The following is a 15989-nucleotide window of genomic DNA, read 5'->3' as shown; positions in this document are numbered from 1 at the left end:
TGAGAAAAGGATTCTTAAGCTGCATAGAAAGAAGACACTATAGAAATCAAAGAGAAGCTTCGGTCGGAGGATAGTTTGTTTAAAATAAAGAAACGCGCACAGAAGATTATTAGAACTGTAACCATGAAACGACTGAAACCTAACAGTTTTGTTGATGTTTCGTAGAACTTTTGAATTGAAATATCTAAAAAGGTTCGTTTCACATATTTTAACATTTTCGTACAGTCTTCGATGCTGGATCGATGACATATTTCAAGCAAAATTTATTTTATTGCGAGAGAAATGTTACGTGGTTATTGTGTTAGGGTGGAACGAAAGTTCGTAGCGTTTTTAAATCGAAATTCAAAGATAAAATTAAGATGTTTATTCACAGGTTTATCGAACAACATGATAGGTCATCTAACAAATGTCAAAAAGTGATAGAAGAGAATGGAAAATATATGTTATTGTGTGTGTGTGAACAAATCTATGTATAAATATCCTAGTTTTATCACAGACGTATCTTTCTGGTTTCACTGTAAAGTCGCGTTTTTTAAATTGAAAAGTATATAAGGATTTTAATCGTTATTTAACAGGAATATTTAAAAATACACTATAAACATAATCATACCAGTGAAATCGCATAAAATTATTAAGACTTTCCGGTTGAATGACCACCTTTATAAACGGCGCGCGGTTCTTATTTAACTTGCACTCTTCATACCGTGCTTCCAAGTACGTAAATCCACAATCTGCGCAGCAGCAAAGAAGCGTAACGAATGAATGTCAAATTTATCCAAATAAAATAAGTTCTGCTTGAAATATTTGTTTGTATAATTAATTCTTCAACAAGTAATGCCGATTATCAAGGATCCTGTTACATTGAAACTGAGAAATTGAATTTTGACAAAAAGGCAATCAACTTTAAGCATTTTTCAACTCGGACATTCGGCACGCGGCGACACTAAGGGTTGAGGCTACAGCTACGATGCGTTTTCTGCCGAATTAACGTTCAGTAATTGCATTTTGAAAACTTTCGATTTTTGGCCGGTTTTGATTACAAGATGAATAAATGGAATGTCCAATGTTATACTCTATCCAGAGCGCAAAATGCATATTTTTAATTTGTCTTGGAATTGGAATACATACAATGTAATTTGTAATAAATCTCTCAATATTTACGAAAATCTGTCAGTGGCGGCCATCTTGTGACGTCATGCTTGCTTCGGATTCGAATTCGGATGCCTCGTGGCAGGCAGTATGCTGCCGGATACATATTACCAATTACAAATTACAAATTACTCTGGAATAACATAAAAATATTGGACTCTGGACAGACATAAATTGGACTTTTAGGAATCACAATTGACCACTTCTGGACTCCTCGTTGCGATGTTGAGGCGCCAGTTAGCATAGAAAAACTAAAGATGCGTGCAGTTTGTTCACTGGACAGGTGATCGAAGAATTGGTGAGAACGTTAATCCGTCAGAAAACAGGTGCATTGTACCCTTAGCCTAGAACACAGTGGGTCAAATGATGAACGCGTGTCCGTTAGTCAACGGTGTTTTCATGACTGTATTTATTTGTATTTTCCACACTGAACTTATATATACACATAATAGTCACCCTGAACAATCCAATATCGTTACGCTTGCTCGTGAATCTAAAGCCCATGTGCGGGATTACTCGGTCTATCAATTCCATCTGTATGGAACTCCAGCTCGGGAAGTACACGTAAGTCGCGCCGGCGATCGCATAGAATCGAAGCGGATTCTGCGGTACCCAAGAGCCGTCGGACCTTTCCCTAACCAAACGAACACGTACAATAGCGATCAGATTCACGATTACACCGCGCGCGCGCGCCTGTTAAACGCGTTTAAAGTGCACCGTTCCGTGTAAAACATGAGAGCAGTGTATACGTAGGACGTAGGATCACGGCCGGTCACTGATTTCCCTGTTTCCAAAGTGGAGAAGCCTTGATCGCGAAACAAACGCGCCACGAGCTCGATGTTAACCGATACAAAGACAGTGCCGATGCGCATCCGGCTGTTTCGCACGGTAACCGCTTGTCACAAGTGATCTTTTCTCTCTCTGTCTCATCCTCGAAAATCTCACCCCCCCCCGCGCGTTACCTCTCTTTCTTTTTATTCTCTCCAAAAATATACGCACGCTCATCTTTTACAGCAAGATCATACATTCATCAATTAACGAGTCTATCCCCTTCCTGGAGGAAACTATGTATAAGAGAAGAGGAAATAGAATTTGCAAGAATGATAATTATATATATATATGAAACTTATATGAAAGTTCGCGTAACACAGAACTACTCTCTTGACAAGCGATTCCCGTGTTCTCATTGTTCCAGTTATTATCGGACAACGTTAACGCCGCTAACCCTTTCACTGCTGATACTGTTCCTTGTACGCTGCCATGCACGCAGATACTCGCGATTCCTAAAGTACAACCGGGGACGCAAATTTCTTTCTTTTTCTTTCAATGTTTTTACTCCTCTACTACTTTCGAAGAAACGTTCTCTGCTATCCTAACCAGCTAATTCACGAATTAATGTTCATCTTGCGTGCGTGTATGTGTGTGTGTGTGTGTGTGTGTGTCATTGACTGTACTTGTTCGTCGTTTCATCACTTGTCGCATCGAACACACACAATGATATTCAACTAACATCATATTTGTTATTTCTTCATCTAGGATTTCTTCAACACCGATGTTCTATTCTAGATTGCACGCGGTTCGCAATCTTAATCCACGTATCCACTGAGGAAACATTCGGAGCCTTATTAGAAATCGTTGGACATTTCTCGAAAATAATCAGAACAATTCCGAAAATATTCGAATCGAAGGTGAACACCGACAGCGAAGCAGCTCGTCGTTGAAAAGCTAATCCATCGTCGTTAATGGAACGTGCATGTCTCACATTTCCAGAATATTACAGATAAACGTGTTCTAGTTTTTCAATGTTCATAGATATCGCACCGTTCCGACAAAAGTGACGCGAGTCAAAAAGTTGCGTCTTTCGGAAACAGCGAAAAACTGTTTCCAACATAACAAAGTATTGTAGAGTCGTCAAAAGATATTGTTGGACAGAATAGAATCTTGAAGTATTTGAATTTGAATGAATTGATTTCTGAAACTGATATAAAGACCGAAGTGAAAACTTCTACGGCGGCGATTGCGTACCTGACTGTATCTCGCTCGCTCGGCTAATCGGCTCGAATAGCGTTTCACCTCGGAGCGTGACGAATCAGACCCATTCGCTGTCCAGCAAGTGTGTAAGCGGTGCGCCTAAAGAAGTTTTCACTTGAAAAATGTTTCATTGTCAGTAACGCTGATGGATTCGTGTGTTTCGACCGTGGATTAGCATCGATGAAAGATCAGCTGTTTCTTTGATGGATAGGTGGTTCGAGGAATCGTTGATTAATTGATTTATTAATCGGGATCGATATTCGAGTAGTAGACTAATTGTAAGTAGAGTCGACGTTCGCTAGTAGATCACAAGTGTCGCGTGGAGCACGCGCTTGTCGCGCGTCCACAAAGCAGCATACGTGTTCTATGATAGCAATGAAAGCGCTACGAGCGGAGATTGCTCCTATACCGTGAAAATGGCAGCACGTGGAGCCGTATACTGTATACACACGGCATACGGGGTCGTGAATTCATGCGCTGTTTATTCGAGACGATACGCGTTCCCTATCTACGATCGCGATAAAAAAATAACTGTGTGCCGTTCCGTCACGCCTCCGAAAGGAAATTGACTCTTCACCAGGTCACTATTACGTCGAACAGATCGATCGCAGACTGTCATGGAAATTATTTAACGCATGCAGCCCCCCCTGCCCCCTGTGACAATTAATCGTTAGATTCTAGGCTGCCGCAACTGTTCATAAATAGCTCGGAAACGACCAATTCCGCGGAGATAGTTTCCCTTGTTTTCCCCTCACGCAATGTTCGCGACTTAAAATGTATATGTAGTGGGGTATTTGGCCCCGAAAAATCGGGAAAAACTATTTTGTTCGAAACACTTTTTTCAAGGATTAAAATATAATGATCTGGGATTCGATAACTAAAAGATCGTTGGTTTTTTTCTCGATTAATTGAATTGTTCTCATTGTATCTCGTATCTTCGAACGCTTATCGTTCTCGCGTATCAATTATTCCATCGAGCACCAGGTAAATGTAATCTGGAAGATGTTGCGGTTAACTTTTAGAAGAATTGGTCTATCGATTATTAAAACAGAGGCTGCATGTTTTGTACGTTGGACTGTTTTAATTAAACTAAGTGTCTAGACCCATCCCCCCTCCCACCGCGTCGACCTATTTTTGCACCGTCAATAAAATATTCGAGATGATCGTATGCTAACCCGAACGTTACGCTACCGTATACATATAGGTATGTATACAGGATGAGACGCCTGACATTTTCACTCGAAACGATATGCTTTTCGAAAAATAGATCGTTTCGACGCCAACAAACATTGCGTAAGTACGTATGAATCAATGCATAAAAAATAACGCTCCGCTGATAAAAATACGTAACCCCATTAAAAAAAAGGAAAAGAAAGGAAACTACGACGAAGCAAACATTTTGTTCTTTCCATATTGTTTCTCACCACCGAACGCAATTAATTTCAGGTGAACTTGTCAGGTGACTCACCTTGTATAGATTTGAATTCTTCTCGATCTGTCCTACAGCGCTTAACATCGTGTCGAGAGGGAATGCGGGCAATCAATGTATTTCTCACGTGCTGCCGTCATTTTCAGGTAGCGAGCGGTAGACTTGAGAATTGTTGCAGTCTTAAAACGCACCTGACCATACAGTGAGCGGCTGACAAAACGAATCTCGGTGCTATGTAAGTACCTCCGCAGAAATTACTACCGTGTCGCCGTTGGATCGAGACCTACGAGAAATTGACATTGAAAATTCGGTTTCGTCATCCGCGAACCTCTATACCTTATCGGTACGGTAAAGTGAATATATACGACGATCACTCTCAGTATTTTGAGAAATCCGCTCGAAAGAACGAACCGCTGTATACGTGTAGCAAGACGCGTGCGGTGTTTCTGAAATTCGAAGGTTCGAAGCTTCAAAATCTTCGACCTTCGAAGGAAACAAACAGCCCTGGTTCATGGTCGCTCACACACACAACAGGACATTCAGATATACCCGCATAACGCCGCGCCGCAAGTATACAAGTAGTACATGTACATACACACTACCTCCCGGAAAAGAAATCGAAAAGCTCTTTGCGATTACGCGGTTTCCTCTACGCAGCTAATTCAATCAATTCCATCGATAGGACGCACACCACGCGCTCTCTTGCTCGCGCTAATAAAATAACCCGCCGCGAAGCAGTTTGCCGTCGTCATACAAGACGTTTAGGAAAAATACCGTGAATTAACGTAGCCTCGAACACTATCGTTTCCTTTTACTCTCTCTCTCCCTCTCTCTTTCTCTCTCTCCCCTTGCTCTCTTCGTCACACTCTCTATCGCACAAGTACACACATGCAACCGCGCGCATACACACACTACACACTGACCGCACTCTCTCAAAGATAATTGAGAGTGATTCGTGTATTGAACATTCTAGTATAATAGCAAAAACGTCACGGGCGCATTTCACCTACTATAAACGGATAATGCTTTATACTGGTGAGCTCTCCGCCGACTATCCTCTCGGCGACCGCCGTCTGCAACGGAGTCGTTTCATTCGAGGTGGATAAAGCCCCGTCGTCGCAATTCACAGGGACGAGCAACGCCTCGAGAACGCATATCAACGCGATCAACATCTCGTTTTTTCTGACGTGAAACGCCATGAATTTGTCGAGTCTTTCGCCGCTTCGCCGTCGTCGTCCTTTTGTTTTCCATTTTACCGGCTCGCCGGCCAATGTAGAACGCGCTCGAACGCGCTGCTCGCTGCTCGTCGCGCGTCGCTATTATCGCACGTATTATCCACCTCCGCGAAAGCACCGGCGATCAAGAACCCGGGAGGATCGGGAAGATTAACTTTTCGCGTCTGACTTAACCCTACGATATGTTGCTCGACGGGTCGGAAACGTCGGATCGATTAATAGATTCGTTCGGGCTGTTCCTCCTTCTCTAAATTAACTCTTTCACTACCGTGGACGAGATATCTCGCTTCCACGATAGTGTCAACGAAATAATCTCGTCACCACGATTTCGTCGCACAATTACTATGGACAACATCGTGGAGACGAGATATCTCGTACGTTGTAGCGAAAGGTTAAAAGACTACATTATATAATCGGACAGACGACGCACGCGTCCGATTGACGCACGCTCTTCGCGAGATTCTTCTTCCTCCATTCTTCTGTTCGATATTTTTTAAATTTCATTTTTTCCTTTTCTTGTCGTTCATTGCAGTTCGATTTACTAGTTTTACGTGTAAATAGTAAACGTTGTAAAAGAGTACCGATTGAAATGGTTAAACTCGTGTTTGTTTGTTTGTTTTTTTTTTTCATCGTATACGTGGAGAAAATGTAGAGTGTGTCTCTTGCATTCGCGGTAAGTGAATCGAACCAATTCTGACGAAAAACTTTGTCGAAGCTTTCCAGGTGGTACGCGCGCGTTTCCCCTGAAAATTGTAAAACGCTATAAAACCGTTCGCTTTTGTAGGTTTGTAAACATTCCGAACGAAATTGATCGTTCACGTTTCCATGGAAAGAATTCTTTTAAATACACATGCAGCACAGCGGCAACGTCGTCGTAGCCTTTCTGTGGTGAAAATTCATGCTCTAATTCGGCTGTTATTGTCATCGAGAAAGTAACAAATGTTAGTCAAATAGTAGCAAGATATATCCAAGAGTGATATTAAACATTTTTTTTTTTGGTCACTTTTGTTTGTTTTATTAAAAAAAAAAAGAAAAGAAAGTTCGATCATACGTTCAATCTATGGAACAAAGGGACATATTCTATTCTTAGAAGCATTCTCATATTTCTGTTTTAAGATTTACCGATTACTATCGCTCAGAGTCGCCAGATTAAGATTGTGTCCCCACTCTACCTTCCCCCTCTGCGACGCTATTCCCCACGCATCCGGTACTGGCGAAGAGAGGGTAACTTTTTCCCCTGAACTCGTGCTTCCTCCCCTCATCCGGCGACTCTGCTACCACCATTATTTTTATTCGGTGACGAGATTCAATTGATCTAATATTCTAAAATTCTCCTTGTTTCCAATTTTCTATATCGTCGAACGAAAATCTTGCATAATCTTCCTTCGCATCACAGAATCCACTTATCGTTAATCTCCCTAATTATCTTAGCTACTTGATTGTTAAAGCGGTTGGTACCCAAATTGTCTTGGTCTAGATATAAAGCTGTACACTTTTCTACCCCGTAAGTGACTAGTTTAATTGATTTTGTTCCTATAGTTAACTAGATTAAATAATCGTCTGATTCCTATCTACATTTTCCCGTTTCACACGCTGTTCAACCACATCGACGCGTATTTATTAAAACCTCAGCTCTCTCGCCGCAAATGACCGTGTAAAAAGACCTAGCGCGACCAACGCGACGATAACGCCCTCCTCATTGGACGCCAATTTCACGTTACTTGTCCAAATTACGTGGCTCACCGTAACGTCGATAAATTACAGCATACTGCATTGCAAATTAATTTAATAGCGTGATACTTCGTGTTGATCAGTAGCGCGAACACCGATTCTATTATATCCCCAACTAGAACGAACGACGTGATAATTTTTAACTGCTTTGTGGTCATGACTTGAACGCAGCGAATGAACGTTGCAAATTTTAAACTTAAACGAGATTATCCTTTCTTTCTTACAAACTTACAATTTCATAATCACCGGCACATACGATGCGACGCGACGCGTTCGAAGCATCGAATTGTAAGTGTGTCGATTGAACATTGGTTCGAGGAATCCAGGAATCCGAACGAATTTATTACGGGATCATACGTCTTCCGACCGACTCTCCAGACCACTTAGCAAATAGAACACGATCGGCCAACAGCTGCGGTAAATTAAATCACGCGCGTTTCAGTGTATCGTGCACGCGTAGGATGGCCCGACTGGCCGCCTCCGGTGTACACAATTTTATTGATCGCCGGTGCAGGGCTCTCTGTGCGTAAACACGGAAATTCTATAATTACGCTTGTTGTTTTTCTGCTGCCGGGATATATTTTCCAGCCCTTCCAGCGACAACAAAAGAAAACCCCTCCTCCGCGCGCCTCCTCACCCTCTCCCGTTCGACGCTCGCTCGCTCGCTCCTCTCGCAACTTTTCTTTTTTCCCCTGTTATTTCGTCATCGTTATCCTTTCGCTTTTCTTCTTTCATTTTTCCCGCGGACCGTTAAAAATAGTGGCCGCCGTCACGGTGAATCGATGAAGCTCCCACACGAACACGGGGGACAGAGACGGCTCGAGTCGGGACAATCTACGCGTGCAATAAATTTTCTAGTATCCATTAACCGCACGCTCTCCATCTCGAGACGCTCCAACTGTTCCTCAAGGTATCTTTGTAATCGGTAGACTGCGGATCTCTTTCTTTCAAGTCTACGTTTCACCTGAAATTCAACTGTCTGCACACCACGGTTTAATCGCGGACCACGGTCTGTCTGTTTCTAAAACTCGGTTTGTTACGATAGACTTCTTCAATCTGAAAAATCGGTGTCACGCGTTACTATTTTATATGCGGACATTATTTTGTTGCATTGAAAACGTTAATGTTGCGACGCGATGTCGCGCGGCTCGTGTACGAGACCATTGTAGTAATTCATGAACCCGGCTAATGTTTGACACGCAAATCCACAGGCACATTCTGTGTTTGCAGAAATTAATTATTTCATTGTTAACGTTAACGCTGCTAATCTTTGTTTGAAGCCTACCTTTCACCTGAAATTCAACTGTCCGCTTCTAAAACTCGCTGTCTGTTATTACCGTTCATCTTGCATTTTCTGTGAAAATTTGAAAATTGCTTTAACCCCTCACCCTATAATAACGAGACACTGTGTTTTCTTTCTTAATCCTTTTAGACTGTATAATCCAATTTCTCTTATGCGATCTCGGGCCGAAAATATTAGCCATCTGATTTCGAATCAACGCAACGAAGCGAGTATGTTTTTGTTCCGGCTCCGGCTGCGGCTGCGCCGCATTCAATTCTACGGGATCGCTAATGAATGCTCAATTTCTGTTCAATTCCGACCTTTGGAAGCCACTGCAGAGACGAGAGAAACGAGAGTGTAGATAAAGATCCGCAGTCTATTAATCAGGGACTTTACACCGTAACTATGTTGTTATTGCCGATTGCTCTGTCGATACCGGAAAATCTGTGTAACACGATCAACCTGCGAAGCAAATTATGCGAACAAGAGACATCTCGGATAAATATAAAAGCCAAAATCAGTACTGTCTAAATGAGTTCAATCTACTCGTATTTGAAAATGTCATCCATTTATAAAAAAAGTGTCATAAGTCAAAAAAAAAAGGAAATATTACAGGAGAGGCATTTGAAAATTACCTACAATTGCCAATTTTTTTAGAAATGTAAAATAATTTGTTGTTATTTAGATACTGGATTAATTGTCATGTACATTAGTTCAAAGTAAACCACAATCTATATATTTATTATTACCAGACAGCGGATCTTTATGCAAAATAAACATTTTCTACCTGAATTGCAACATACTGGAGTAAAATAGAAAATTATTTTCTTCCTCAATATGTTTAAATTCTTGTCACAAATTCGTAAAATCCGCTGTGTGTAATTATTATACTTTTTTTAGAAGTGTTCTATGTACATATTTCGTTAATGTTCTCTTCTAACGTTTCCACTTTCCACTATGTACTTTGTATTTCTCTTACTCGTGTTTGTTATGAATGCATCAAAAATCCACAGTCCACTAACAATATTGTTGAAAATGTCGGTGGCGTTCCGGTATCTTTGATATGTAAGTTTCATTTTCTAAAAAAATATCGATAGTCCGGTGAAAGTCCCCGCGTCTAAAAACAATATCAGGCTATCAACGATTTGATAAACAAATATCCGAGGACGTCGTATCCTCGCACAGATTCGAAGGATTGCGACGAAGCATAAAAATAACGCACAGATATATAAACGAATAAATAAACAACGTTATCACAATATAACAACGAATCGTATCTCTCCACGAGTAACAAGGAATAACAGTCTTACTTTGTGATTTGTCGATACAATGTCTACTTTGAACTACCTATATATGTATTGTATTTATGCAAACACTATTCCATAAATATACATACATACCTGTACGTATAATATGTATGTATAATAGGTATATAAATATCTGATAAAATTCAGAATAAAACTTACGTGCACACGTTACGAAGCTCTTACGTATCGCAATACATATGTATGTAGTATTTATTTATAGAGGTATGGTATGTATAGTTATCGTAATAATCGGTTCTTATTTTAACTTAAGCTGATGATAAGTTGTTCGGTTATTCTTACATATTCCCATATGTACGAGCTATACGGCTGGTAAATGATCGATCACAATATGTTTGTCTTTGGTTATTATCGATGATCAGAAAATAACAAATATACCTCAAGTAAATCGTTATCTTTTTTTAGTCGTCGATGAAAATAAACAATCTAAATCAGCGACGTGTCCTGAAATAGTCGTATTTAAACGTCTGGAGTTATACACACGCGTATAAGTACGTTTCTTAACAATAACCGAGAAATTCGATCTACGAATTGACATGTATTATAGCTTCTTTATTTATAGGGGAGGTTGCAGGGGATTTCTGAGAATCGGAATCGACTTATTCAGCGTCTCTTCAATTATTTTAGAATATTTTCGTTTGGTGCATTTTCGGCATTTTCTCGTCAAAATCTGCAGGATTACACATAAACAGAAAAGTTAAAATATTCTGGTATCCTGAGGTGAAGTTCAGACCCGGTCATCTACTATTAGAAACAGCCATGCTTGAATCGATTTTCTCCAATCATCGAGGAACCGATTCCCGGAAGACTGTAACCTCGCCTAGTCAGTGCGACACACCGATTACGAGTAAGAGTAAGTCTACCTATTAAACGCACGAGATCAAATTTAAGATTGCCACGTTTTTCCTATGATCAATATATTCGATGATTCTACTAATTGTAAAGGATACGGAACGACGCGACGGATCTCATAACCCGAAATCGCCTCCACGAAAGAAGTGTAACAATATTACATCCCTTAAATATAGTGACAAAAATATCGATTCGGTTATCAATGAAATGACGAACCATCTGTTACGAGACCGTAAAGAAAAATATACGTATAGATCGCTGGTTATGTTTCTCGATTGAACCGCGCGTTTCGTCGAACAATCTCTCCCATTAGGTGGCAACCCTAATCGCTTCTCTCACCGGCTCAACAACCACGACATACATGTACAAATACATATATATGTATATATATATATATATATGTATATATCGCGACAGTACGGTATAATCTGTCTCTTTAGGTACTATTATGGATATGTGGCGCAATGCTCGAATGATCGAAGAACTATCCGGGCGGCGCGCATCTTGCCTTCGAGCAGACAATGACAACGGTATTGCGTGCCTAATCCTAGATTACACGGTAAACTCTTATATCACCGCGGTCGAGTATAAAACACAATTGTTATTCTATCTACACAGCGTCAACGTGATTTAAAGGATCTCAACAAGGCGGGTGGGGGAGGGGGAAAGGAAACGCGGACATGTTTCGATCCGAGAACCAACGCGCACGTGTCAACTCCGTTCTCAACATCGTTATCAATGTTAAATCTTACCGTGGTCGACGCGAGACTGACCAATCAGAAAAATGCGCCCGTGCACTACAATATGTATTTGTTTCTCGAGAAAAAGGTACAGGAACAGAAAAAATCCGAGAGAGAGACCAAAAAATCCCCGGAAACCAAACTTCCTCTTTTCCTCGTCGCGACGAGAGGTACTATAATATTTAATGCTTCCCTACGGTTTCTCGTCGTCGTATGTCGTATATATATTTTTTTCTCTCCTCTTTTCTCGTCTCTTTCTTCTTCTTCTTCTTCTTCTTCATTGTCGTATTGTTTTTCTTCACCCTTTTTTTCTGTTCTCATCGTAGTCGTGCTCCGTTACGGAAAGGCTCCGTGAAACGAGCGTCCTCGCCGGGATTACGTTCCGTGAAATAGATAACGATCGATACAAGCGACAATCGAAAATAGTTTTGCACGAAGAAGCCGCGTCTATGAGTTATAAAATTTTCTGCAAGACAATAAAACCGCTGCCCCCGTGTATTTCGGTATAATCAAGGAAGACATTGTGATTGTTCGTTCTTTAATGTATATATATATATATAATAATATATATGTATATAGATCCCTCACTCCTTCCCCCGAAATTCACCCTCTCTCTTTCTCCGCTTGTTCCTTCTCGTGATTACGTATGTATATTATACCACATACGTTATATCCTATTCGTTCACACACTCTTTTCCGTCTTCTTCATTCTTTTTTTTTATCCATTTTCTTTTTGTTTCTTTTAATTATCCTAAAGCAATTGACTTTTATTAAGGAATGATTTTGTGCATCGCGCAGAGTATGTACAGTAACGCAGGTGGGGCCCACCCTTGCGCGATTTTCAGTGCTGAGGAGACGACGACGATCGGCGCGGGTATAATTTGCACTGGAACAACCGAGAAAAATTTTTCTACTGATGTACACACATGAAAACAGTCTGCGTCGAGGCAGAGTCGCCAGACTTGTCTCGCCGCTCTATTATACTTTCCCCCTTCTACGACGCTATTCCCCCACGTTTCCGCCACGGCCCGGTCACGTGACGCGTTTCATCTCTGTCGTGCACGTGTCACAATTCACAATGTCATGCGACTAATTCGGTACTGGCAGAGAGTGGGCAACTACTTCCCCTCCGACAATCGGAAATTTTTGAAAACTATTTCTGGTACTCATTTTGACATCTCTTTTAATCTTTCTGTTACGTATCGATTGGGAATGTGACGTCGAAAATCACGTAGAAAAAAGAAACTTCTCCGTCAAAATAATTGCCCCATTAAACGTTCTCGACATAGTACATATTACTAAAAACAACGGAGATAATTTCGGTGAAAGTCTTAGGTGCATACATGCTGTACATACTGGGGACTCGAGAACCATAATTTTTACGAAACTTGGCGAATATAAGCTGAGTTCGGCTGCGAATCGCGAGATTCCCGTTCCTAATTGAGAAACTTCTTTTTCAGCGGCACGGTGACGCTTCAAAAGACTCTAATTAGGAAACTCGTGCGTTTTTTGGGACCACGTATCTCATCTCCTCTCATGTTGCCTTTATACCTTTTTATATGTTGTATCCGGTAATTACGATAATTTCACGTGAACTGTACACAGAATATGCTGCAGATATCAAATGAGAAAAACAGCGAGCCGCGTTGCAAAGAGAAAGTTTTTGTTTTAAACATGTATGTATTCGTCGGGCAACTGGATTTTACTTACATACAAAGCTACACTACGAATATTATTCCGAAGCACGGATTAAATCGCGGCGTAATTGTAAGCGCGTGCTGCTACAAAGTATAATTTTTAATGTATGCATCCGTATGGTATGCGAATTAAAAAACCAATAATTCAACAAAATTTGAAATGCACGCTGCAAAAAGGATAATAAAAGATGAATAATAATAGTAGATGTTCACATATTCCATTGTAGCATTTTTAAATGTTAAGTGTAAACCAAGATAGGAATACTAATATTTTCGTTAATTTAGAATGGATTTTTCCGTATTTGATAAAGTATATAATGAAATAAATCATTGATATTGATATAAACTATAAACGAATCATTAAATGTTCAAACTTCACGTTATGCATTTAATTATATCGATCTACAACTTATAACGCGTGAACTTTCGGTTATCGAAGCGCGAGAAATCTTGGCCGATATCACAGCACTGTCTGGCGAGGCGACACTGTGCCAACGGTGCCAACAGACCGGGCGCGGGTGGGCAGCTAGGCTTCTGTCGCGAAGAAACGATTGAATAACAATTGTATAATATATTTACCCGAGACTGTTTCCTTCCTGATGTCGGCGTACTCCTCGTTCACCGGGTAGCTCGGTATGGTCGAGTAACAGCTGATCTCCAAATACCCGTTCTCCCCGGCATGCAACGCGGACACCTCGATCATCAATTTCGCAGTCGCGGACATCAGTTGGTCCTTGTGACGCGTGTGCGGATAATGATTCACCAAAGTGATATCTACCTAACGAAACAAATACAGAAACCACTGAATAAGAATTTCGTGTGAAACTGTCCTTTCGCGTCGACGCGACCGACAGTTAATTTCCGGAAAGTAGTGCTCCTCAACCATCTATGTATAGTGGCGACTCGATAACTGATTGCGAGAGACTTCACACTTATTGAGGGATTCGCACTTATATATCGAGCAGCCAATCACGTGCGCGCTATTCTCAGTGCGCGTCATCGCGGGTAATAGAAATTATATTTAAATAAGTTAATGTTTATTTTTACAATTTATATTTAAGCACCTTGTAGCCATCGAGAAGAGAAAAAGTTTGAAGCGAACCACACACGTTATATAAACAAATAGTTATATCATATTCATAAAAATTTTTAAATACATTGCGAGTCTTAACGGTGAAAAGGATCTTCCCCTTTAAAAAGCAGGCCATACAATATTTTTATGAAGACCTAATCCTTCTTTATGTATGTAAAGTAATGTAAAAACTGTTCTGGTATAAATATTAAGACATTTCAGAGGATGTGGAATATCGATAAATTGCTGTTTATATTTACCTCCTTGCCATTTATGAACCATGTCAAATGAGGAACTGGATGCGCAGCCGATGAGGTGCAATTCGCCTCTAGACTTTCGCCGACCACGTACATGCTTTTCTTGAACGTGATCTTCGGGTTTTCAGTCTGTGGTACTGTGCAATTTCAGAACGTTCATTTGTAAATCAATTAAAACTCGTACAAATAATACAAGTTTATTATTTCGACAGACTGCATTATTATTAGACAGCGGATCGTTATGCAAAATAAAAATTTCCACCTGAATTGCGGCAAGTTTGAGTGAAATAGAAATTTGTTTTCTCTCTTAATATGTTCAATGGGTTGAAAATAATGTATATTTAAATGCTTCTAATATGTTTACAGTTTTATATTACACCTACTCATTTTTATTATAAATGCATAAAGTCCGCTGTCCAGTTGTTACATTAAAGGTTAACAAACTGAAATTATATTCTCTAACTGGACCCACACCGCACAGTATTAAGGCCTATTGATTCCTAGCGATTTTTGTGCCGCGGCAATGAGCTCCTCCTTTACTTTAATGTACGTAATGCTGAGGGCTTAATTTATTGATTAAAAGGCAAGAGAGAAGTTTCTTTTTATAGTTATATTCTATCGAAGAAGGCATCTACATAATAATTAAACTTTCCTCTACGCAATTTAAAGCAGTATAAAGAATGTACGATCATGTGGAGATCATAGAAGAAAAATGATATTTTTACTTTTTATGTGGAGAATGTTTTTTCAAATTCCGAGATTGTAAAAATATGAGCACGATTGGCAATTTTTGTTTGCCTTGCCAACGAGAATACATTCTCATTTTATTGTACAAATTTATTCAGGGCAAAATATTTATTTTGATGCATTTTAATCTCGTTGGGAAAAAACACCGCAGTACATTTACCCTATTTGATCATTCACTTACCTAAACTTGGTCTTCGATTAATAACTAATTACACGATTTTAAGCTGCGCAAGGTACACACAGGGTTGATGAATGATAGATGTGCAGGCTTTAATTCATTGGACAATCGGTAACCTCTATGAATAAATTTCATTCATGAAATTCTGTTTAAAATCAATGCGTATAATTTGTCGTGTCCGCGTGCATCGACGCGACTCGATCGTTAAATTAATCGAAACAATTAAAACGTTCGAAATTTGAACAATGGGATTGTTGAACGACG

The 15989-nt window shown here is 40.1% G+C and overlaps 1 protein-coding gene across 3 annotated transcripts in view; it reads right to left on the bottom strand.

Annotated features, from left to right (window-relative positions):
* Positions 1 to 6864: 6864 nt before the first annotated feature.
* Positions 6865 to 15989, bottom strand: part of LOC143212836 (cell adhesion molecule 1) — a 29825-nt gene continuing 20700 nt past the window's right edge. For all 3 annotated transcript variants that reach the window (XM_076432052.1, XM_076432053.1, XM_076432051.1), the window contains exons 4-6: positions 14804 to 14937; positions 14051 to 14249; positions 6865 to 12660 (exon numbers count right to left, since the gene is read on the bottom strand). In XM_076432052.1, coding sequence (XP_076288167.1) covers positions 12545 to 12660; positions 14051 to 14249; positions 14804 to 14937 — 449 coding nt within the window. In that variant the 3' untranslated portion in view covers positions 6865 to 12544. The remainder of the gene's footprint in view (positions 12661 to 14050; positions 14250 to 14803; positions 14938 to 15989) is intronic.

Source organism: Lasioglossum baleicum, chromosome 10, assembly GCF_051020765.1.
Source record: "Lasioglossum baleicum chromosome 10, iyLasBale1, whole genome shotgun sequence".
In the NCBI taxonomy this organism is placed as follows: domain Eukaryota; kingdom Metazoa; phylum Arthropoda; class Insecta; order Hymenoptera; family Halictidae; genus Lasioglossum; species Lasioglossum baleicum.
This window is presented reverse-complemented; position numbering and strand designations above follow the sequence as displayed.